At 29.6% G+C, this 27704-nt stretch overlaps 1 protein-coding gene across 2 annotated transcripts in view; it reads left to right on the top strand.

Annotated features, from left to right (window-relative positions):
* The window catches only part of Phlpp (PH domain leucine-rich repeat protein phosphatase), a 163759-nt gene that overhangs the window by 73924 nt on the left and 62131 nt on the right, over positions 1 to 27704 (top strand). For both annotated transcript variants that reach the window (XM_075358709.1, XM_075358708.1), the window contains exons 5-7: positions 12393 to 12691; positions 20566 to 20725; positions 22636 to 22746. In XM_075358709.1, the coding sequence (XP_075214824.1) occupies positions 12393 to 12691; positions 20566 to 20725; positions 22636 to 22746 (570 nt within the window). The remainder of the gene's footprint in view (positions 1 to 12392; positions 12692 to 20565; positions 20726 to 22635; positions 22747 to 27704) is intronic.

Here is a 27704-nt window from a genome sequence, read left to right as displayed (position 1 = left end):
CAGACTCTTTTTGAAAATCGAACCCGAGATTGGATGGTTTTTTTTATTATCAATTCACCATATAAGCTTGAAGCTTGTGCATGGAAATATGAAATGAAAATTTTGTAGCATATGAAAAATGCCATGCCTGACCGGGATTCGAACCCGGGATCTCCGGATGAAAGGCCACTCCACCGCGGAGATCGGCAAACAGATCGCCGCGGATTTGGAAGCGAACATGTTAACCACTACGTCAACAGGCTAGATGGATATTTCGTTTACAGAAAAAATTTCTTCATACATTCAAATTATTGTTCTTTCCGAGTATCTTAAAGTAAAAGTATTTCTGAAGCCATATTTAAGTTCTAAATTTAAAATAGTACATCGAATATAATTTTTGCTTCGTTTTCTTTTATTTCATTCAAGATCGAATGAGTTTTACTGAATATAGAGCGTCTTTTCTACGTTACTGAAAAAATGTTAAATTCTACCGTACATGGTAGTACTATGTATATGATGTAATAATATTACGAGAGGCTGGACAAAAAATTATAGAACATAAAAAATTATCATCTTGGTGATCCTTCGTTTGATATCTAGAATTATTATTCTGAAATAAGCGTAAGATATTTTTCAAGTTAGTTAAGCTAACTAAAACAGCAAGCACCCTTGACTTTAGTCGATCGAAAAAAAATAAATATCGAAAGTTTTGTTCTAAAAAATTGTCATCTTTTTAAATGAATATATTGTAATCATATAATTTATTATAAAGTAGTTATGAATAAAAACTGATGGATTCTGGTTATCAATGAAATACGAAAATGTAGTAAATTACACTGCTACAAATAGCTTCGTGTGTGTATTATAATAGAGATGTCTCATTCTGTTACGTAATAAAAAAATTATTTATTTCGATAATCCACACTACTTTTGAACGATGTTTTTTTTTGTATTAAGTTCTATTGTTAGTAAAACAATAATATATTTATTTATATATATTTATTAATATATTTTTATTGTTACAATAAAAATATATTAATTGTTTAAAAGATAACATAAATGCGTTATAATAAAAAGCTATGTTTAAAATGGCATAGAAAGATGATCTCCCAGTCAAAAGGCAGTCGTCTGTGGCAGAAAAGGAACTGTGGTGTATTTCCGGAGAAAAAATCTACTATAATAATAATACTACTAGTTGATGTTCCTCTATTGCACCACAGATTTCAAATAAAGTGAAAACAATTAAAAATCATTCTTATTTTACGAGTATACCAAACCGACTTCATTTAATTAATATGAATGTTAATTTCTAAAATTCATATAATAATTAAATTTAATTTTGTTTTAAAACGATTTTAAATCATTTCATTTATAATCTTACTACACGCACGGGTAAAAATTTCGCATATTTTTATTTAAACATGACAAATTAAATTAAATATACATAAAATCAAACTTACAAAGAATAGAAAGTTGAAATTTGTTTACAGATTACTCTTGGCCTAAATAGGTATAGAAACAGAAAATTTCCATTGAGGTTTCCAAAACTTGAAATTTTTAAAGCAAGTTTACTCTTTATAAAAAGTAATGATTTCATTAATGAATATATTTCTAAATTAATCAAGAATTAATATTACACGTTATTACAAAGGCAAAATAAAACAACAAAAATATATTTATTATTTTTTATCTATTATAATTTTATTTATTACGATTTTAAATTAAATAACTATTTATTTATGTATTTTTTTAACTACCCTATCCATAAAAGTTACACCTAGCGCTTAATTACTTTTTATGATGTTGCGAAACGAATTAATAGCGCCTGTAAAATACCAAGTTTAACCACAATTCGAACCCAGGATGAAAGGTAAAGAAACTTCAATTCTCCATGTGGTCGGGAGTATACATGCAATTTATACTTGTATGTTACTACTTTAATTGTAATGATGATAGGCGACCTGAAGTGAGACACAAGACACTGCCAAAAATGCTACAGCTGTTCACAAGAATAACAAGTAACACACGCCAGGCTTACTAAAGATCCTGAAAAGCAAGATTAGAGGCTTCACTCTCGTTCACCACAAGGCATGTTTGCGCAGTTATTACTTTCAGAGAAAAAGAGGGAGAGAGAACTGATTCCTCTTGTACCTCAGAGGTTTTCCATGAGTCACAGTTACAAGAAAGATAAGTGAAGATCGAATAAAGCAAAATATTAATATTCTGAAATAATGTATTATATACACTGTTCAAACTCAACAGAGGAATTTTGGCGTGACCTCTGTACTGTATAAAATATTGCTGTATGTACAGGATGATATTTAAGTATGGAAACAGCTTTATACTGCATATCTGAGAGGTATTTGGAGGCAGAATGAAACAGGGTTCTACATAGTTTAAAAAAATCTGCATTACTGTGGGTTTTTAATCTTTTTTCGCCACCTTTGATCCGCCATATTGATCAAACTTAATTTTTTTAAATAGGAAGGTGAACATATGACAAATGATTTCGATTTAAAATTTTACAAGCAAAACAATGGGAAAATCCGTTTCTCTGTTAATGCCTTTGTTATCGAATTATAAGTATTCAAAGTTACATTGCCGGAAAAATGGTGTTAACAATAAAACTAAGTAAAACGCGCTGCATGAACAATTTTATTGCATTTTACATTCGTAATGCATATAATAACGAACTTTAAAGAGTGCTATAATATTGATAATTATAAATAATAACTAATAATTAAAAGAACACAACAGCAAATTAATCGGCTATATCAAAACTGATATTATTTTCTAAATAAAAACTAACTTCCAGCGATAAAATCGGCTGATATTCGTTTCTTATCGTAAATGGAACAAATCAACTAGAAACACTTACAAAATGCTCGTATTACAAATTTAGTTGAGTAGATCAGCTGTTAATTTACAACAATGCAGTTTGTATTACGTTGAAGCAATGTCACTTTTTAACTCCTGATTTCAAGTTTTTACTTCAACATATTTGTAATGGTAAAATATGATAGTGCTAGTAAAAATTAAGTTGTTGGCCTAGTGGTTCAAATTTGTTTATTTGGTGAAAGTTTTATTATTAGTTTCCTTGTTCATTTATTAGCTTTTATTAGAAATTAAATCTTCAAGTAACAATTCCTACTTTAAGTTAAACCGAAAGAATAACTGCTGATGTTCAGGTATTGTGATAGAGTTCAGCCATTACAAGAGATATGTGATTTATTTAATAATATATTTCCAAACAGAGAATCAATAAGTAAATCGACTGTGATCATGACGGTACAGCGATTTGAAGAAACCGGCACTTTAAAGAATCGTCCTTGCACGGTAGACCAAAACTGTCACAACTGATGCAAAGTCATTAGATTTATTGCAGACTCTCATTCATCGATTAAGAAAGTTGTTGTCCAATATTACAGCTATTTTTCAGTTCAAAAAAATTATTAAAACAAATAAATTTCATCCTTAACTAACCTGGTGCAAGAGCTTTCAGTAGATTATTTTGACCGCCGAGTTGAGTATTGTGATATTATAATGCAAAAATTAGACATAGACGCAAATTTTTCTAATTCAATAATATTTACTGATGAAGCGACTTTTATGATAAATGGCCACGTGAATAAGCAAAACTGTCGATATTGGAGCAATAATAATCTCAGATGGAAGTTGGAAACCCATACATAGCACCCTCAGAAAGTGAACGTTTGGGCCGGAAATCGTTTGTCATTGTACTGGACGGCCTTTTATTTTAGATGACAATCATACAGGAGATGCTTACTACAACTTGTTAGCCGATAGGATTTTACCAAATATCCGGGAAAATGTTGGACAAGAATTAAATAATAACGTACGGTTTCAGCAAGATGAGGCATCACCTCATTATTATCTAAGGGCACGGAAAATTTTAAATAAACAATTTCCAAATCGCTGGTTAGGTCGTAGAGGAGCCATAGAATGGCTTGCTCTGTCCCCAGGCCTGTCTCCTCTGGATTACTTTTTTTGGGGGTACGTATATTACTTGAGGTTAGCACACTGCCAAGCGCTAGATGGGAAGTACTTTGAACATTTATTGTAGAATGGTATGCTTTAAAAATTTATTTCAGTAGTAATTTACGATCGAAAACATTTATTTAAAATTTTTAAATATGTATTGTAGTAAATAATACCAGTTGATATAGCCGTTTAATTTCGTGTTGATAATTGTTAGTTATTAACAAATATTATAGCAGTTTTTTTTTTTTTTTTTGCTTAATGATGTCGCCATATAAGCTTGAAGCTTGTGCGTGGGATATAGAAATAGAATTTTAGAATTTTGTAGCGTTTGAAAAATGCCATGCCTAACCGGGATTCGAACCCGGGACCTCCGGATGAAAGACCGAGACGCTACCACTCGAGCCATGGAGGCCGGTAAATATTATTGTATGCTTTATTAATGTAAATGCAATAAAATAGTTCATGCAGCGCGTTTTACTTAGTTTTATTGTTAACACGATTTTTTCGTCATTACACCTTTGAATGCTTATATCTCGATAACTAAGGCAATAACAGAAAAACGGGTTTCACCATTTTTTTTTTTTTTTTTTTGTAAAATTTTAAATGTAAATCATGTGTCATATATCCCACCTTCCTATTTAAAAAAATTAAGTTTGATTCAGTATGGCAAATCCAAGAAGGCGGATAAAAATTAAAAATCCACTATAAGGCAGATTTTTTTTTAACTATGTAGAACCCCATTCCTTTCTGTAGATTAGAGAGTATTTACGTAATATATTATTTTATTAAATTCCTATATACAGATATGAATTAAAATGCAGACTTGAATAAATCTAAGAAAATTGAGAAAAATTACAGATTTTAAAAATAAAATCTGTTAATTAAAAAATTAACAATTTTTACTTTACAAGCTCACTTTTTTGTCAATGCAGGCAGAGCTGCATAAATAATAGAGATTTAAATTTTATTTTAATATATTATTATTGAAATAATCTTCGTTGAGGTTTAAATCTATCACGTGTAACACTTATAACGAGAATCACGTATAAAATTCTTCTTTATTCTTATGGAATTGTGTTTTTGACAGAATTTGTTTCACTTTTGACATAACTGTCAGACGTGATAAAATTCAATTTAATATAAAATCAATGAAGAAAAAAATTGTATTGTTCTGAAGGAATAAAAATATTAATAGATCAAAGAATTTTTTTATATTTAATCTCTAGCACAATAATGAATAGAAAGACACAGTTATTTTAGACTGTTATTGATGTCCTGTACATTATAGAAAATGCAAGTATACATTATAGCAATGTATACTAAACAAACAAAAGCATACATTCACAGAAGTGGTTTTAAAGTAGATATTCGAAGCCAAATATATATTTTATGAACTAGAAATAAACTCTAAAAGTCTACTGCACTTTTAAACATACTTTATTCATATGTATTTAATATCGATGACAGTATTTCAATATTACCCACTGGTCTTCAGATTAGACATTAATTACAATCATAAACTCAAATAAAAGAAAAATTATTTCACTTCAAAAACTTAACATTTTTATTTCAAGATATTTTAAAATAACTTAAAATAGAAAATCTGACATTTACTTTAAGTTTAATGTTTAAAGATTCTATTAATTACCATTCCTACAAATATTGTATATTTTTATTTGAAGAATAATTAAGTTATTTTTAATAAATATTGTATTTCTGTGAATTGATTACGTTACATATCAATAAATTAATTCTTCAGTTTTTATTTCGTATTCACTTATATTTACAGCTGCTTATTTTCTTTTATTTCTTTAGCAAAGAAAATAATTTTTTTGCTTTGAATTTTCCACCTATCCTAAGTATCTTTACTAAGATAAATTTTTTTAATAATTTTATTTCTTTCTGAAAGGAAATAAAATAATTGTAAAAATTTATTTTTATGATAAATGTTTGAACGGTTTATGAATTCCTAGCGTTTCTATATTCATTTCAACCATTTCCGTAAAAATATTGCATTTAAGTGCACAGGTACGCTGACATCTGGTTGCATGTGGAGATGATCACACTACACGACCAATTTCTCAAACTGTATATAAGAGTTATTTACTTATATCTGTTATTTCCAGAGTATCAGAGCCAAGTTATTTGTGAAATAAGTTCTATAAATTATTATTTTCATCAGTGTGAGCCCTAAAAATCTAAAAAACAAACTTCAAGTTTTTTATTTATGCAACAAAAAGTGGCAGTAGTACATCAGGAATTTATATTTAAGAAAAATAAAGATAAAAAAGTTGATTTTGTGATTTTTTTATCTTTTAATCATTTAAACTTCTTGGTGAATTCTATAAATTAAATTTCCATTTACCAACAATTTAAAAAGTATAAATCCTAGTACTTTCGGAGCTGTTACTCCATCTTCAGGGATTTTCTAAAAGATTTCTTGCTTTATATAAATTTCATGACACAATTTTTTTTTGTGAGATAATTCACAAAATTATTGCTTTTAATAATTTTTATACAAACAAATTACGTTAATTGGAGTTCTTAGATTCTTTATGCTAATATAAATTTTAATTATTAAAATACTTTATCGATCAAACATAACGAGTTTTCTTGATAACATGACTGTTTCAGTGTTTTTGAATTGTTTGAATATTTATTTAAGACTCCAGTTAAGAGTGTTTGTTTGTTCTACTTAATGTCTAAAGACATATATCACCGAAAAGTTATAAAAGTTTTTTCTTTTAAACTTAAATGGAAGTATGTTTTTGAAATAGAGAATCGTTGACCATGGAGCTGGACCATCATTCTGAAAATTAATTGAACAAATTTTCTTTATCGACTTCAATTGAAAGTACTTGACTTCTTTACTTTTAGACAAAAATTAATTAAATAGAAATGAATATGAAACTTAAGTAAAAAAAGGAAAAGGTGTTCGTTTTTTTTTTCATTTCTTCAGATTTTTCATTACTTTCTAATCAGCTAGTGAACTGTTCATTTATTTATACAGTATGATGAATACATAATACATACACAAAAAAAAAACATAAGTTATACAGTACAATGCGTTATATTAAGTATAAACCACTTTGTTAATTGATTTAACACGTAATGATATTTAACCAGTTTAGTATGTTAATAAATTTTGCACCTTGATATTAAGATAAAACTGCAGTTAAATATGAAAATATACTCCTACAAAACAAAAGCTTGATTGTAGGTAGGAGTCACACTGTAATTCCCAACAAACACTGCGCGCGCGCGTGCACACCTAAGCCCAAAATACAACAATAACAACGACCAGGTTCAAATATTAGTATATTAAGATCCCATTAAAATTTAAAATTGACAACTGTTTCATTTAGACTAAATCCCACTGAATACAATGTTTCCACCTCATCAATTTGTTTTTTCCGTTATCCCTTATTCCCCTGGACCGGACATACAATCAAGTAAAGCTCAGCCTAAGAGAACGTCCTTTCAACTCTAAGAGGGCCTTCCCACCTACCGGCAGTACGTCCGGCATGGCAGTTCAGCCTCCCCGGTGGATATATTTTATCGCCTGCTAATCTCCGAGAAGAGGTGTACCGGACCCGATTACGTCGTTCCCGAGCCCCTCCCCGGAGACCGGGTCTCGGTCTATACTTTTTAATGCCTCACGCCTCTAACCACTGAGCAGGGAGAACCGGGCCTGACCAAGTCGTCCCCCAACCCAGCAGCGGTTAGGATGGGTCTTTTATTTTGCACCATCCCAGCCTAAGGACCCCGGAGTCCACCTCATCAATTGTTAAGGAGAAAACCCACTCCTTTAAATTAAATTTAAATTGATTCAAATTACAGGCATTTCTTACACTATCTGTCAGGCACTTTAAGAAAAGAGAAATTGTATTAGAAAAGAAAAGTTTTTTGGAACAAAATAAAATATGGCCTTGGAACAACAATACTTTATTTAAAAGTCTGCCTAGTTATATAATAGTTTTCAGTCTTAGTTATCACCAACTCAGTATCATTCCAATTATTTTTCTTTTGTAAAAAATTAGAAGCACCTTATAAACGAAAAATGGGAAACAGACATTTTCGGAAAAAAAAGGAAGAAACGTGTTTTTCTACTTTTACTACGCATTACCCGTACAATGGCTTTTTGGAAAATTATAATCGTTTGAAAGTATAGAGGTTAATCCCTAGTAGTGTAATCCATAATTTAATTTCGAATGAAATAAAGCAAAGTAGATTTGATGAAGAACATCTACCTGAAAAAAATTTCCTAATATGATAAAATTTTTACTTCCTTGTACGAAGTTAAAATTTTACTTTTTTGTGGAAGTATTGTGATCGCGTAAAAGTTCGGTTTTCAGATTTCAACGGAAATATCCATTTTGACCATCCCTAAATCCATTTTGACTAGTTTCGGCGTGACGTCTGTACGTACGAATGTATCTCTCACATGACTCAAAAAACGATTAGCTGTAGGATGTTGAAATTTTAGATTTGGGACTGTTATAACATCTAGTTGTGCACCTCTCCTTTTGATTGCAATCGACTGGATCAAAAGTGTCCAAAAAAGCCTAAAATCCAAAAACTTTGTATTTTGGACTTCTTTTTAACTGCAAAAATAAGCTCTAATTGAGAGCTTTTCAACAATATGTCATAAGTGGTACTTATTTTCATTGGTTCATTATTACACGTACGTTTTATTTTTTAATGTTAATTTTTTTTCTTTTAATATCTAGCGGTAAGATTACTACTAGATATTTTTTTAAATAACTACAATACGAGTACTATCCAACATTTTTCAGATCTACAAAAATTCAATCATGAATAATAAAATATTAAGAACTTGATTAAAATTGTTATAACCTAATTATGTCCATCATATTTAGCACTGTGTACATGAACACGACGAACCTGACTTTACTTTGTGATAGATCATTTTTATAAGCACAGCTTTTGTGATGCAAAATTTTTTAACTGTTTTTTCTCCTTGTACGAAGTAAAGGAAGTACTGTGATCGCAAAAAATATTGTTTTTTTTGAATTGATTATTGATTTATTGATTATTGAAATATCAGATTTCACCGGAAATATTCATTTTGTCCATCTCTGAATTCATTTTTACTAGTGTCGGCGTGACGTCTGTACATACGTACGTATGTATCTCGTGTAACTCAAAAACGATTAATAAGCCCTCATTGAGAGCTTTTCAACGATATATCATAAATGAATGGTACTTATTTTCATTGGTTCCAGAGTTATCGCCAAATAAAATTTTAATTAATGAAATATTTTGATCTTACAAAGAGGAAGGCAAGTCGGTTTGAATCCGGGTTCCTTTTTCTTTTTTTAATTTTTTTTTTATATCTTGATAACCTGTCGGTATACAAATTATAATGAATTACAAGTAGAAATCATTGTAAATGATGAGAAATTAAACACTAGTGGAAAAGGACAAAACTATTAACAAATTATAATGATGAAAATCGTTAATTATTTCTAATATTGTATATCTATTCCTTTACTGTTCCAAGTAGTGCAAGAATTTCCATTTCGTAATATACTGTAAAATAAAGGTTACGCAATGCCAGATGGTACAATTAATACATTTTTTTTTTTTAAATTGTTTTATTGCACTTATTAGACAAGGTTAATCGTGTTGTACCGTGTAGTCAGATAATTAGAGTGTGTTCAATTTATTATTCAACCATATAACCGCAAATTTAAGTGATTAGTCTGTTCTTACATCATTCTTTCAGATAACTGAATACAAATTAGTTTCAGTAATTACTTATTTAAATTTTCAGCACGGGTAAATAATACACTTCAAAAGTAACTTATTCTTTCTGTTTTGGAAAATATTTCATACGATTTTGAATTTTTAGATCATATTTTTTGGATGAGTAAATGTACGTTATTAGAATCATGATTCACCAATAATCAGTTTTTTCTTCAGTCTAAATAATCTTTTTCAGCATTTATCTAGAAAATCAAAAATGCGATTTTCATAAAAATAAAGTATTACTTTTTATACTTTTAGTGCATTATTTTTAAACTAGATTTATTTATTTCTTCATTTTAAAGAAAAAATTTATACAAAATATGGATAGGCTGTCAAAAAACAATATATGAAAGAAGTCGGGTTCAAAAGTATACTTCAAAAGGCGTTTTGATAAAAATAAGGAAAGGAATCCAACAGATCACTCTCTAGTAAGGCTCTCTGAAATACTGGATCATGCACTTACTAACTTACTCATGCAATTACCTTAACTTTTACATTAATTTTCTTGAATTTTCACGCAAAATAGTTTCTTTTTTTGGCTTGGTTATATCACTCCATAAGTTTAAAGCTTGTGATATGGAAATGGTATTTTGTAGCATGTGAAAAATGCCCTGCCACCAGAATTCGAGCCCGGGACCTCGGGATGAAAAGCTGAGACGCTACCATTCCGCTACGAAGAATCTCATTCATATAATAATGCTTAGCAATGATACAACAGTAAGCAATTTTGATGACAAAAAATGAATATTAACTTCAAATCGTCTATTTAGGCAATATAACTTTTCAAATTGTAAACAAGCCAATCAAAATTCAATATATTTGTTAATGAGTAAGTCTTAAAGATACAATACGAGTAGAAGAAAAACCTAATACATTTAGTCAAATTATGTACCTCCTTTTTTTTTGAAGTAGATGTTAAAAAAATTACTTTCCGAAAATATATTTTCAAAAGCAATGTTTGTAAAAAATACATTTTTTATTAATTTAAAATGTTATACACAGAATAAGTTTTCAATTTACATTTAATAAGTTTTAATATATTTAAAATATTTTAATCCTGGCTTGGCATTTTTCATACGCTAAACAAAATTTATATTTTATATTTCCAAGCTCAATTTTCAAACTTATATGGGGATTTAATCACTTACAAAAAACAACCTTCCATTAAATCCAGAAGATTTTGGTTTCAAATCTTGGTCATTTTGACATATCTTAGAGGTTTTAAAATTCATTTTTTATATCGCCATTTGTAAATTTAACTGGGACCGCGCTTTTTTTCAGTTACTTATAGAATAAATTAATTCATTAATAACGTGGCTTACTTTTATATACTAGTCTAAAAAAATAATTCTAGATTTATGTTTCAAGTTGAAGGTTAAAATAATGGAAATTTGAGACATGCAAATGAGGTGTAAATAACATTATGGCAAAAAGAATATTAAGAAACAAATGATAAGAGACAAATGCTCTGAAACTTACACCTAACTATAATAGGGTCATAACAAATATTTTTTTTCTATTTAACTTCATAGAACAAACTGGAAGGAAAATAGATTAGAAATATTTGTTATAAATAATGCTTCATATTTTTAATAATTTTATTCTTTAATTTCCCCTTTTTATTAAAGAGGAAAGTATGATGATCATAACAAAAATGGGGTAACGGGTTTTTTCAAATCTTTACGTTTTAGGGTCCAACTAGTTATAGACTAAAAAATAACAAAATATGTACGTATGTGTGCTGCATTGCTTGCGGCCTTATATTTCAGGATTGACCAAATCGATTTTCTTAAAATTTGGCTCAAATATTTCTATATACGGGATCATATTAATTTTTTTTCAAAATTCGTTGAGGAGGTGAGCGGATATCGCGAGAAAAGCCATTTAGATTTTTTCAGAGGTTTTTTAGAGAAAACTTGATTTAAGCAAATTTGTTACTTCCAATAGATATATAAATAGTCCCAAAAATTTTGTCCAAAAATTCAACCTCCACCTGTTAAAATTAAAATATATGTTTTTTGTTCTTTTTCTCTATCTCCCTTCGGTTTAATTATTTTTGAAATTTTAAACTTGATTTATAAAGCTACCAAGAAATATTTACAATATTTTTAAATTATAGACGACCCCGAACCTAACGTGCAGAAAAACGTTTTTGAAAATTTTCTTTTTCTTACTTTAGTCTTTATTTAAGGGCCTGATAAATTTAGAGATAACTTTACTTAGACAAATTTTTTAATCTTAATTTATACATGAATATTTTTAGAAATCTTTTTAAAAACTTATTCTTCACCTTTATAAAGTATGTATTCTGTTTTTTGTTTTTTTTTTAATTTTTTTTGTGTTTTGGGTCGTCTTAATTTTTATTATTAAAAAGTATTTTTTTTTATTTCTGTTCATTACTTAAAGAGCTATTAAAATTGAAGTAGCTTCGGCGTCTGTATTATACTCAAGACTCAAAATGAAAAGCAATTTGTTTTTCACTTCTTCCATAAAAGTTATACTTTATTTTTTCAATATTCTAAAATAATTCTCTTTTAATTTTTCTGTTGGTATCACTTCTTTATAAATGTATTATTATTATTATTTTTTTTCTTTATTATGTTGTTTTTGGATTACATAGTATGTATATTTTTCAACAGGCCTCGGAGTCCGAATCAAGTGCAGAGCGACTGGATTTGAGTGGAGCCGGTCTTGAAGGTCTACCTGAAGCGACATTAAAATGCTGGCCGGATGTTGAACATCTGATACTATCTCGTAATCGAATCACGGGAGATTTAAAACTTTTAAAAAATTTATCGAGACTTCGTAATCTTGTTGTTTCTGACAATGGTTGGACAACATTACCGGCTGGTGTTACAGCACTTACTTCACTTACTCACCTCGATTTATCAGACAATAATCTTACTTCTTTGCCGGATGATTTCACTAAATTATCACGGTAAGTTACAAATTTTATTATTAAATTTAAATAAAACTTTAATAAAAAACCTTTTATGTAATTAAAAAGTGAAAGGATTGAAATAATTTATTTTAGATGTTTTATTGAAGCCCTATAGACAGTAGACTGTCGCTTATCCGACCTTTGCTTATTCAAAATTCCGTATTATCCGACATACCATCAATAACCAAGGGGGATTGTACTCATAGATGAGTACGATGCTCCAATACAAGAAGCAGTATTTAATTTCGGAAATGTTATTCACAAAAAGATGCGATTTATTAGAGAATTTATTTCAAATTTACTAAAAATCGACCAATTTTGTAGAAAGAGTTCTTATAAATTCCTGTGTAAGGCTGTCGGGGTGTAACCACAATGGATGCTAATAACATTGATTTTTCCGTTTGGCCAAAAGCATCCGTTTAGTTTTTATTATGGATTTACGTTAGAAGAAATTGCTGGATTAGCCAAAAATTAAGAATTTTTGATAAAATGGCTGAAATTGGAGAACGGTAATTAGAGATGAATACAACATAGTTGATAGCAGTATTAATTTATTAAATATTTATTCTGTGGTTATTTATTTTGAAATTAAAATGCTTTTTAATAATTGAATACAAACAGGAGAGGTACAAAATTTAGAGAAAATACTTAAAAATTAAAATGTTCGAATATCCTTAGACGCTCTTTTGAATAATAAAACCGTTAGAAATTCAAGTTGTAGATAGAATTACAGTTACTGACATTTATACTTAAGTAAGTTAGTTGAAGAAAGATAAGTAATAGGGATTAGAGAAGTATTTTTGTTTTTTCAATTTATTTTATATTTAGGATATTTGACAAGTACTAAAATACAGGATAATACAATAGCATTAAAATTTCCAAACAAGGAAATCAAATATGAATTAATACAACACATGTACTCGGTGTTTTTTTTTACAAGAAAAAATTAAATTTGGTGGTCCAAGAATATATAAATTCTACACATACATTGAGGACCAATGAGGACAGTTATGAAGAATTAGGTAAGTGTCTGTTAAACTTGTTTAAGCGAAACAATTTCCAAAACGTATACGAACTACATGAACAGGTATCTGCTCTCCCCAGACTTAGTCAAGAATTTGAAAGTTCTCAAGCGAGGTAAAAGCGAATTAAACTCAAAAGAGGATTGGTTTAGCTGATGCATTAATAATAAGAAAAGAAGGTTATACTGAACTACTCTTTGAACTTAAATAACATAATATTGTTAGCCAATTAAGAGGAAAATTTTTTCTATATAAACCTCTCAAACAAATTGTATTCAACGAATATTTAATATTTTTGAGACGTATAACATTTCGAATAGAATACTTACAGAGGTTTGGGAAAACGTAAAGATAAAATAACAAAAAATCCTCAAGTTATCATAAGTTACTTGTACAGTAGAATAGACCTTAAAGAAAATGTGACTATTACAATAACATTCGATAAATTTATGACTACATTTTTTACTAAAAATAATTTATTTATCAATGAATAATTTAATTAATAAAAAATAATAATTTAATAAATAGATTGCATATATACATCATTTAATAATTAAAAGACTTGCAGACCATTATCTAAACATTTAACTGTTTCACTATCTCTCTCTTTGCGTGCTTATGAAAAAACTCGTTATCAATTTTAATTCTCACACTACACTTCCGATCTTTTTAGAACCTTTTCAAAACACATCTTCAGACTACATAGTCAGCGGTATTTTCTTTTATGATAACATAAGGTGTAACTTACACTGCTGATATCATTCACAAGAATTCCCTCATTTAAAGATTTATTTAATGTCTTTAATTGACTAACAAACATTTTAATCATCTCTTCCATTTTACCTTTATTGTACGTAGAAAAAATATTTTTCCGAGTTTATCAACCGCTTCCCTGCACATGGGTATACGTTTATGATTTATTTTAAAATCAATAAGAGAACACTCGAATCCTAAATTTATAAGAACACGACAAATTATTAGCTCGCAATTAATAGAAATCTTTCGTTTCCATTTATTATTTAGATCATCAAACGCACGGTAAAACTTCGAAACAACATTTATTCATAGTATCTTCATAAACATCGTACAGGTCAAAACCTAATCTACAACATACCTCTCTAATAACGCTATTTTAAAGTTTTTGAAACAGTCGGAAACTAGATACTGTTTTTAATAATGTTCATCATATTCAGGTATATTTTTTCCACCATATCTCTAAAACTTCTTATAAATTCCTCATAAATTTTTCCACTCAACAGATTAAAGTCCAAATATACAACAGGGAATTTACCGAAATGTTTGTTAAAAAAATCCAAATCTTTAAACACATTTAAATGTTCACTATCTTATGTTTTTATATATTTCTTGGAAGAAATCTTACAACTTTCCGTTCTCTTTCTTGGAATCTTAGTACGTTAGCGAAGACTTGCACTTCACAAAAACGACATATCGTATCTATATTCAGGGATTTTTCAAAACGGCATGGTGCCATTACAAGGACTCGTTCATAAAGAAAAAATATTATTATAATTAACTTGGTTTTATCAACAAAAGCAGGTGACAGAATGGCATTTTTGAATGCATCACATCCAACCTTGAAAGCTTTTTTCCTACAAACAAGAATGAAAAGCACAATTCTAAGTAGTTTTTTATTATAACCTTTATTTGTAAAATCTGTAAAAAAAATAATATACTATTTCAATATAAAACAACATAAACTCTACCAGCGCATTTAAAGAAATTTAAATGCGCTGGTAGAGTTTAAATCAATCGCCCTGGGCTTCAATCGCCCTGGCCAGCGGAATCAGCAGTAATAGCCGGCCCAGCGTGGGATCGCTCAGGGAGAACCGCCTCGGCCGCGCCAGCGACCGACGCCGACCCGACACTGCGGGGCTCTGGAGGTTACCACTGCCACGCTGTAGTGGGGACCCAACTGCCGTTGAGGAAAAGTCCGATCGGACTTCAATGGACGAGCCGCAACTCCACAACTTTGCCGGAGCTTCCGGACCCAACAGCTCTTCACAGAGCTAACGTAAAACCAGTCCTTTTCGGAGCCACCACAAGGTTACGAATTAAGAGCTGTCGAAGCCATTCGACAACAGCCCTTCTCAGGGTTACCATAAGCTGTCAAAGCCAATCGACAACAAAAACGGCCCTTTTCGGGGCTTCCATAAGGTTAGTAAGTGCCACGTGCCGTCGAAGCCATTCGGCGGCAATATATATATATATTTCACTTTCTTGTGAACACGATAACTGCCGTAATTTTGCGCCAATCACTTTCAAATTGATACATATAATATAACGACTCAAAATCTCAGTCGAGTTTGTTAATGGGAAAAATCGGACCATGGGGGTGGAAATGGGGGGCTTTTTCGAAAAAAAAACAAAATATCGCTATAACTTTCCTATAAAGTAAATTATCGAATTCGTTTATAGTTCCTATTATTCTTTGGATAAGAACCTAAAACTTATACAAGTAAAGGTTTTTGATATCACCAACCACTGGCCCAGCGGTTGGAAAAATCGGGTTTCGAAGACAAAAAAAATCATACATCTCTTAATAGGCACAGTATCGAATCGGTTAAAAGTGGTCGTTATTCCTCTAAATATTACCTAAAACTTTTGTCTGAAACATTTTTTTATATGACCAACCCTTACGGCAAGGTTGACCAAATATAGCTGGAATTGTAAGATGGGGCTTTTCCTTTGCTAAATATGTGAAAATTTTTTCACATGCAACCATTTTTGTATTGAGTAAATTTTAAGTTTTTCTTAACTTTAAGGTGGAAATCTTTTTTATCTCCTACTTAGTACCGGTGAAATCTACCTCCGCCTTCCGGCGTGCCGAAAGGGATTATGTTCTTGTATATTGTTCAGTAAAAGTAGTGTTCCACAAATTTTTTATTTCTTATATATTGTTCAGTTAAAGTAGTGTTCCACAAAAATTTTGTTTTCTTGTATATTGTTACCATTAGAAACTCAACAATATTGTAGTTAAAATCACTTGAAATTAAAAAACGATGTATGTCTTATAGAAGTTATAAATAAAAATAAGAAAATTAATAAATTGTATTGGAAATTATTGTAAATATTTGCAAATGAGTTCCCAATCAAGCAGACTACAAAAAAACTGTACTAATAGATTATCGTATGTTGTTCAAAAATAACTCAAATCGTATACTCCACTTCTAAACATCAGTAAAAAGAGAAATTGAACGCTGTTTAATAGAGAAAAAACAAGATAATAAAAATAGCTCGTGTCATGTTGTGTTGTGTTTTCTCGCGCAACAACTCGAGAAAATAATTAGGTAAAAATTCATCTCCGTCTAAAAGTAAGTTCTAAAAAATATAACAATTGGGAAAAGACAAATCTGTCTATTAATACGTACTTAAGTAAATATATGGTACATTAAAGCAAACCTCATTCTGTAGGAAACCTCTGTTCTTCTAAAATATAATTGGTCATCCATACATAAATTTCGGAACTCTGCTTATAATATATAAACCAAGATTTTAAAACTATACAAGATCTTTTATTGATATTTGTTCATTTTACTTTTCTCTGTTTCCCTTATCTTTATTTAGGAGCATTCCACAACTCGACAAAGCAGACATGTCAGTACTTTCATCAAACTGGAGTGAAAAATATTCACATAGTTGCAAATCCTGATGTAACTGAGATTCCAAATTATTAGAATGATGTTCAACCCGCCTAGCAACAGTTTGGTGAGACAATTGTAGATCTTTAAAGGAAGACATAAGTGCAAATCTACCTTACAGAAGAGATTCAGCGACACTGATCATTGCTTCTTTTACTACTTCCCCATCGCTAAACGGTTTTTTCCTTTTAGCTAGTACGCTAAAGGAAACGATTTTGTAAGAGGCTTTTGTCAAATTACTGGTATCCTGAACAGGTTTCGTAAATGCGGATTTTTGCAATTGTAATTTAGAATTTAAGATCTTTCACTTCGTGTTTGCTAGATTTAAGGTCTTTCACTTTGTGTTTTCCCAGTTCAGAATCCACGGAAATTCGTTATTAAACTTTTTGTGATTAGTCAAAAAATTTCGCTCTACATTACTTCTTTTAGAAACAGACACGCTAGCATTACACAAAAACACACAGATTTTCTTCTATATTCAATAGAACAATATTGGTTCTCTCATTCATTGTTAAATCTGTAAGTTCTTTGCCTTTTACCCATGTTAAGATTACACTAGATATTATGTTAAAATAATATCTAATAATTTAAAGAACTTCAATTTAAAAACACTGATAAGATGTGGAATGTATAAATTATCACAATAACAAAATAAATTGTACCAGCAGAACGTAGGCTTACTTCACTTCACAACTACTTAGTTGTACTGAAGTTAAAATACTAGAACTGAATGGCACTCAAAGAGTCAGAATTTTTAAAACGTGTCAAATTCATCTGCTTATTGGCTGAAGACTTAATTATGTTGAAAGAAGCTCACTGGTTTTTTCTAAATAACAGAAAATTCACTGTCCACATCCACATACAAATTAATTAAAAAACTCTCTCACGAAAAACATCTGTTTCTATTTTAGGAAGGTCAGATTAAAATTTATTATAATCGATATTAGGAAATACAAATAACAAAACGGACTCAGTTTTACCAAAGAACAGAAAAGAATCCCAGTTTGAAATTTATTACAAAGAATACTAGTAGCTTGAGTGGAGAGCAGACCACCGAATGAGTGACAATTAGGTAGTTTGTTCTGTCGAACTAGATCCCCTGCTAGGAGGGTCTTATACCTACTTATACCGTTACAAAGGAAATGAATTTGTCAACAAAAATGACAAAGAAATGAACACGTATTACAAAGGCCGGCAGAATTACTTCTGTTGAACTATTGGCACATATTAGGGCTAAAATGTATTTTTATATCCTTTTTAAGATGTAAAATATTATGTTATTTTGAAATGTGAATTAGTATTAAAAATTGTCAAATGGGCGCGGGCGCCTAAAGACGAAACTAATGGCGCCATGGGACCCGCGGGCCACGGGTTAGACAGCACTGCCGTCATATATAACAATGGCAACTGCAATTGTATTCGATGTTTCAAGAAGGAACCGTACTACTACTGTTTTAACCCCTTCCTCTGGCGGCTAGGAGATCCCATATTATAGCATATTGCGTGAACTGTATTTTTGTTTTTATCAATAGTTTCGTTTTATTTGTAAAATTTATTAAAGATTCCAGTTAATTGTGTTCGGCGTCTTCAATAGGAAACGTAGCGCATCTGGATTACTATTGTTTTATCCCCTTCACTGACGAATAGAAGATGCGATATTATGATAACGGGTAATATTGTATTACTAGTATGGTCTTTTGCTTTATTCTTCCAGTGGTTTGATTTTATTTGTATCATTTATGAAAAAATAAATCGTCTATAAATAATTATGTTATTACTAAAAATAAAAAATAAATCGTTAAAGGAAATAATTTACACTTGTAATCAATATAACATCAAATATTGTTAATCCTTAGGCGATTCCTCTTCCCCAGCATAATTATACTACCGCTAGTATTTAAGGAAATGATCTTTCATTAGATAAATATATAAACAATCCAGGAAGCAGAAAGATGATTAAATTGTTTTAGACAGCGCTCATTGGTCAGTTACTCTATAAATACTATTTAAATGCCCAATAAAGCCTCAATTAAATTAATATTTAATGCATTAAAACCACAAATACTGTAACATTCTTTAGTCTATTATCGCTAGTTTTTTTTAAAGTTTTTTTATTTATTATAATATGTCCTTCAAATCAAAAAAGAGTAACTTTTTATGATATGGAAATAAGGTGAAAATTAACTAAAAAGGAGCCGTGCTCGAGTAAGCATAAAGACCAGCCAGCAATATAGCATCTCTTCGGTCATTATAGAACACGCACCGTTCTACGTACACCGTATTATATGAACCGGGAGATATGCTGGGCGCCTACGGACACTTTCCCGCCCCTGCTTTGCCCTGTTGTGTGTTACGTTGTTCTGGTAGCGAGTCTTGAAGCGTGTCTGGGCTTCTTAGTCTCGTATACTTGCGTATTTTACTGACCGTTCGCTTTCAGTAATCATTTCACTAGATAAATAATCTCTTTGTTGTCGTCTCATTTTTGTTCGTGTATTATTTTTTATCCGATCAATATAATAAAAAGTTTTAGTAATTGACGTATAGTTTTCGATAATTAATTGTGTTTTTTTGTGTTTTTAAATTGTTATCATTTGGTGCCACGTAAGTTAATTATAGTCATTTTTTGGGTTAAATAAAATTTACATTAGATGAACAAAGAAATTGCTATAGTTTAAAAAAATAACAGCTACATCTAACCGGTTATTCTTATAACAACTCAAACTCTTATTCGTTGATTGTAAACTTAATCGTATAATTATTCTTATAACTAATTATTCTGCAAAAATATCAATTACAATCCTTATACAAAAATTACAACTAATGTACGTAATTACTTAAATTTTTTCAGTAATTAATTTAAGTAGGTAGAATTTGTAAAAGGCATTTTATAAATAAATCGAAATTAATATTTTGAAGAATTACTAATACATGTATTTTTAACAATACCTAATAAAATTAGAAATAGATTCAATTCAAACACACCTTTAAATAAACATATGAGAACAGTCAGTATGCTTAAAACTTGTAAATTCTTATTAAATGTATAACATATTCAGATTTCTTCTTAAGTTTTCTTGTAATCCAATTTACCTTCAAATAAATATAAAAAATAATTATTTTTATTTAGTCTTTACTTATTTTGTACCACAGATAAAGCTACAAGTTTTTTTTAATATTAATTTTTAATTAGTCTGGAAGAGTTGAGACTGGATCGAAATGGGCTGAGGAATCTTCCTGGTCGTCGAGGGGTTTACCCACGACTCCAGAGTCTTTCAGTAACACATAACAAACTTTCAAATATACCAGCTTTTCTTGATGCAAATCCTGCCATGCGAGAACTTACTCTTCTTGTAAGTATATACATACGTTTTACTTTTCTTTTTTTTAAATTAAAAATTATGTTTTATTTATAAAATATTTTATTCTAATTTTCTGAATAAAATTTTTACCCGGCTTCAATATGAAGAAGAATTAAATATTTGATTATCTATTTTCATAACTTTATTACAATCAAGGTCTAAATTAAAAATCATATCTTCATAAACTATAAAGTAGATAAAATTGTTTTCCATTTCCGGGATTTTTTTAGAAGATTGAGAATTAGCGCAGATCATTAAAAAGGGTTCCAGTCGCATAAAACTGAATGGTGTTATTAATTACGCGAACCGAGTTGGTACATTACTCAGCATAATTATTAATAATTTATATCATAAAGGAAGTCTAATTTATTTTCAATTAAATAAATACGACTTCCATTCACGTTAAAAATCAGAGTTCTAATTTTTTTTTTATTATTAAATACTGTTAATTGTACCTGTCTCATATCGAACTATGAGTTCAATCACTGTTCCGCAGTAGATACTTTTCAGTATTAGACAGTGCCCATCAGTCCTAAACAATTATTGGATCTCATATCTATATTATATTTATAACATAATCATGCACATCTAATTAGAAATAATATATTTTAAATGATTTTGAACTTTGATTCTGCAGCATTATAGAATAGAACAAAAAACTCTGTTAACAATTACCGATGATACAAACAACATATTTAACCAGCGATTTAATACTATATTGGCAAAAATAAAAATAAATAAATAATACATTTTTATTATTTTAAAAAAGAATTTTTAAATATAGTAATTATTACGGTTAACTTATAAATGATAACTTGGTTCCTTCAATCGTACTTTTGTGTTTTGATTACGAAAAAACAAACCATAAAACTGACGAGAGGGAGAATTAAATGACCAAGAACGATGGATTCTCATTATTATATTTCTTTATTCTTTTACTACAATTATCTTTCTATCATTAAACCATTACCAGATGTGTAACCTCACTTTTTTTTAAAATATATCTTATTTAATTAGTCATATTTTTTGATAACGATTTTTTACGATATGTTTTAAAAGTGAAAATGTTTTGCTAGTAAATAAATGATCATATATATATATATATATATATATATATATATATATATATATACACACATGACTATATATACGCCCTTTATTATAAAATGCTGAAAACACGAAAATTGCAATAATCGGGACCTAATTGAACTACTGGGACGAGCAATGGATTAAAACAGTCGAAAAATCAAGTCACACCTAATGGAGGCCTCACCCAATGTTTTTCCAAAACTTTGAGTCGAGATATAAGCAAACACTGGCTCTCTCTGTAGGATAATATGGTAAGAAAAATGCTGAAAGTTTGGACGCGAAGCGGCCAGGGGGCGCAGCCACCTATTATATATATAATTCTGTTAGTAAAAACATCGTATCAAGTCAAATCAGTGTTAAAAACACTTTCATTTGTTTGTTTTTCTTTCTTGGGTCATTTTCATTTCTATTTAGTCAAATATAAAATAAATATTCAAAAGTTGATGAAGAAGTGATATAAAACTGTTTTTTTTTTTTTTGTGAATATCTTTTTATACAACGATTGAGTAATTTTTTTTATAAGTGTTTGCTCATTTAGAGTAAGCACGTTATGTGCATACAATTGAGCTACCATTATTCTCCTTGAAATTGTAAGAATCCAATTTTTTTTTATATTTACATTGATGAATAAGAGAAACGTAAGCAGTTCTTATCATAAAATTAGGTATAAGATTTTTTATTTTTCTGCCAAATACGAGGAAATGGTGTTTATTATTATTAAAAGTTTTTCTTTAATGTAATTATTTCTATGTACACAAAGTAATATTTAAAAAATAACTTAAATATATAAATAATATTTTTAAACATTTTAGGATGTTGGAGAAGGTAGAAAAGATAATGAGGTAGCCTTGGGTGAAGAACTTCGATCTGTAAATCTAAGAGCAAATTTGTTGAAAGGTTCAATTATTCTTGGCAATTACGGAGTGAGTAACTTAACAGCTTAGTTTTGAAATATACTAAATTTTGTTTTTTTTTATTTTTGTATAATGTATCGAAAACGTATTTTAAAAAATATTTTTATTGATACAAATATAATTTTTATTTATTATTTTTTGTAAAAATTACTAGCTTTGTTTCACTTATTGTTTTTACATTAGCTCTGTTATATACTTTCACAGGTATCTCTTCTTCTACAGAAAAGACTTTTATAAAAATATATAGTTTATCATTTACTTATCGTTTCTGAAGAAAATTGATGTAAAGTTTTTGTAGAGATCTCTACGAAAGTATTTAACGGTGCTAACGAGAAAAGCAATCTAATGAAAACTATTAAGTAAAGACACTTTTAAATTAATTTAATAAAAATTTTTTATCCCGATATTGGGATAAACTGTGCTAACTATATATGTATACAACAAACATCTGTAAATTTGTATTTGTTTTTTAAGACGTCTGTAGAAGAATTTTAAGTTTTTATTTATTTATTTATTTTAATTACATAATATAGCAATATTTTAAAAAAGTAATGGAACTTGCTAGTCACAAGTTGTTAATAAAATCTGTTATTGCAATAGCAATACAATTAAATATAATTGTCATAATAATAAATAATACAAACATTCCCTTTTTTCTTCTCTTTTCTAACTTACTAACTTACATTCACAAGTTGTTAATAAAATTTTATTCAGAAGTGACGATAATGCAAACGTCGAAACGCATTTTTTATTATATCTGTTTTTTTAATGTTAATTTAAATATGTCAGAGTAAATTATAATTCTTCTATAGATATCTCAAAAAAGAGTTAAAAGTTTACATTTTATTACAGAATTGCTTTAATAAATATAAAAATACCTTGTAGCTTTTAAAAAGGTTATAATATTATTAGCCAGAAAGGGCGAGCAGAGAGAGTCCTTCCCGTCTAGCCAAAGCGCACCGCCCCTCTGAATCCCAACTGTCCTCGTTATCCTCATGGTAAAAGCAGACGCCATCGACCTTTATTGAGGTACTCATGTGGTAATCTTCCTTGGCCATATCAGAAAAGCAGTTTTTGTTCAAGGTTTGACGGATTTGAAGTTGACGTGGATGGAAAATGGCGCTAGGAAGATGGTTTTGGCTAGTTAGGAGTAAAATAAGCATCAAAGGCCCCCAAGATAAGTTAGTAGCTGTAAATCCTAACTGTTTGACTGGATAATCCTCAGTTATAAAATTCTGAAATAATCGGCCATTAAAAAAGACTTCAAAGACGAATTCAAAGATTTTTTTCAGCAGCTGTCAACTCACAAAAAGTAACACCACAAGTTGTAGGTTGAATCATATCGAAGAAATAAGCTTATTCAGTGGCGTCTAATTATCACTTCGGCTGTTATGCAACATTAATTGTAACTCTTCGTTCTAGTTATCATGGACGTACTTTACAATATTAGGGGCTCGAACATTTTGAGCCTCCGAATCTTTTCCATACAGTAGAAAAATATGGTTCAGAACAGGCAAGCCCCATCACCCTGGATGTGGACCACTTTCGCCAACCATTTTTATTTCGTGTGAAATTTAATTAGATGATTTTTAATTTAAAGCAAATGATATTAAAGATATTCAATACAGAAAAAGAAATAATCATTTTTCTTCATTATATTTTTGTTACCATGGTAACTAGGGATTTAACACCTTTTCGCCCTTTTAGGGGATGAACTTTAAATGATTCTTTCTTAATGGGGGGCTTACACCCCTACAGAAAGTTACATGCGAAATTTCAAGTTTCTAGATCCAGCTGTTTGGTCTTTGCGTTGTTGAGTGTATCGATCAATGAGGACAAGTTGTTTTATAGATGCAAATAGATTGTATAAGAAATGTATAATGCCGATTACTAAAGTTAAGTTTCACTGAATCAAGTGCTTCACTTAATTGGAAGTATGAAATAAGATATAAATAAATCAATCCTCTTCTAAGTGGATGGTTGTAAAATCATACAACAAGCAATCGATTCTAAATATTAAACAAATCCGCTATTTAACTAGTAAACGATTATTCGGCTTTGATTATATTTATTTAATTTTAAAAATCGCATCAACAGCACTCTGTTCCGAATATCCCAAATGATTGTATTATAGAACAGTAATGGTCCAAAATACAACTTATTTGAAAAAATTACTGACATATTTAATATAATATTTTCACATAATAGGTCTTTTTATATAGAATAAAATTATGAGAAAAAAATTTGTTGTTCTGAATTATTAAATTCTGATTTAAATAACATTAAAACGCCAAAATACAAATTAAAGTAAACTTTATACAATTTCCATTCTGAATAAAGAGGCTTCTACAAAGTATGTGTAAGAAAATAAAATTAGGCCCGAAACGATTCGTTAAGGTAAATTGCAATCCAGGCGGCACTCGGTACATTCTAATGATATAAAGAACGAAATCGGTGCAAAATACATCTGCAAATTCACAATTATGAATTTATTATTTAATTCAGTCTGATTACATTTGTAATTATTTTATTACCTAATATCATAATAATCGGCTTGAATTAAATTATCTTTGTGGCTGTGTAGGCTATTTGTTATGGACAGTTATTTAGGATAAAAGGTAAGTGCAAACCTTGATAACTGTATTACGTTAAGGTAAGGCTGTAATTTTCTGTAGCTAATTATCATAGTTAGAATACCAGAACCAACATGAATAAGAGATTTTTGAAGTAAACAAGTAATGTACAGTGCAATTAAATAACGTCAGTAAACATTAAAATGGTCTCTGACAATAGGTTATTATCTACAACTTCTAAATTACATAGATGATATTAAATTTAATTAAAATATTCTTAATTAGCATATCCATAGGTATTGCATAAGGTAATTTTTTTTTTTTTTTTACATATTGATATTGTGTTTTAGTATGTATCACCCAAATAAAATAAAAACAGTCAGAATAAATTAAATCCTGATTTTTTTAAAATTTAATTTGCATATATTTAAATGATCTATTACAGCTGATTAGTTTTCTCTCTCGCTCTCTCTTTTCCACACACAAACACGGAAACGTGCACACGCACGCAAACACACACACAGAGAGAAGAGAGAGAGAGAGAGAGAAGGAAGAGATAACTCAATGATTATGTAATTATAATCAATATGATATCTGTACTACAAATATGAATGCTGTATTGGGCCATATGCGCACAACAAGTCTTTACTGTCAAAAAAATTTGAAAAGGCCGCTGAACCTCCTTTTTGCTAATAATTGGGGATGCAATCGTTCCCTATGAACGAGGAATTCCCAGTAAGTTCAAGTCATAAGCTTACATTAATTACGTCCCAATTCTTAGTATACACTGCTATACTAAGCTACTGCGGATTGAATGATTTAGTTAGATATTCGGAGTAGTACGCGGAAGCCGCATCTACGGTTTCCGATGTTGCTGGAAAGATTGATCATTTGCAGAAAGTAAAAGTCGTAGCACACCACAACATTACAAAAACAACACACGCATTTGTTATTCATGTACAGTTATGCGCTGTATATACAGATTAATCATTGGTCTTAAAAAAATAATAATCTCTTGCTGTAACTCCTAATTTTTTAATTTTAAAACATTTAAGTTTTTAACTTTTTCGATATTTGAAAAAATATATATTTATCAGCATTAAATGTCATTTGTAGAGAATTAATGTCCATTGCAACCGACAAATCCGTCAATTTAGTAATTTGGGAAGTAAAGTCGAATCTTTGTTAGAAATCATCCTACTATTTGTAGCATATTTTGCGTCGCAGTTTCGCGACACAATCTGTTGTAATAACTCTTTTGGCCATTTAATGAGCGAAATAATTTATCAAACCGGCGTTGAAGGTAGTATAACCAATCGATTAATACACCACGTATGTTTGTACTTCGATAACTCATTAATCTGCAGACCTGTTGTTTTAAATTAAATTTTATAATGGGATTATAGAATTTAGAAACAGAAACAAAAGTAGGAAGCATACACTTTTAAAAATGTTTCCTTAAATTCTAAAGTTTTCAGAAAAATATTTTTCAAAAATAATTTGTCGGTAAATTATAAATGTCTTTAGCATTACTAATATGACCATTCGTCGGTCTCCCGTAAAATTTAATTACATTTGTACATCCATCGATAAGTTCCTACAGATTTTCACAAGAAAAACTAAAAGACAAGACTACAGCTCTGATCAACACCCCCCCCGCCACTTCTTCAGCTTTTCTGAAAATTAAATAAAACTGTATTTCTTTCTAATTCAAAAACTGAATATCTTCGAATGTTAATAGTAAAAGGGGAGAATCTTATAAATATTGTCTGAAGAAATTTTCATAATTTTCTTTTTTAAAAATACTCGAAAATAAATATGGATCTAGGTAACCCAACTAAAAATTTATTAAAACGATATAAGTTGTTATCGAAAAATTCATGGTATCGCAAACCGACTCCGTTAATAAGATTTAAAGAGACACTAGCAATATCATCAAAATAACTACCGTTCTGTAATTTCTTTTGCGGAGGCTGGCATACCTACAGGACTCAAGGGAAACCGGTATTTTTTTTAATTGCTACAATCTAGCTCTTATCATGCTGTCATATGGTCCTTCACGTATGAGTTGTAAAGTTAAAAATGAAGATTTTTTTATTTATTTAATAAGACAAGCAATGTCAACAAAGATTATGAAATTTGGAGAATGATACGCTTTTTGAATTTTCAAAAAAATTAAACCATCTGTGGATCGACATCTTGCCACAAAAACCAAGAACAACTATTATTATGAAAAGAAAAGTTCTGTAAAGTGCTTTAAAATTTGTTTCGCCTACATAAAATTAGCAACAACATGATAACACGCATCCACATTTATAGTTGTGACATGAAATTTGCTGCGATAATTCATAAGTGTTTTCGGACACCCTTCCTTTTTAATATCTAGGCTTAGCT

Source organism: Lycorma delicatula, chromosome 2 (assembly GCF_047948215.1).
Source record: "Lycorma delicatula isolate Av1 chromosome 2, ASM4794821v1, whole genome shotgun sequence".
In the NCBI taxonomy this organism is placed as follows: Eukaryota; Metazoa; Arthropoda; class Insecta; order Hemiptera; family Fulgoridae; genus Lycorma; species Lycorma delicatula.
Note: the sequence above shows the minus strand (reverse complement) of the source record. Positions and strands in the feature narration are given on the sequence as shown.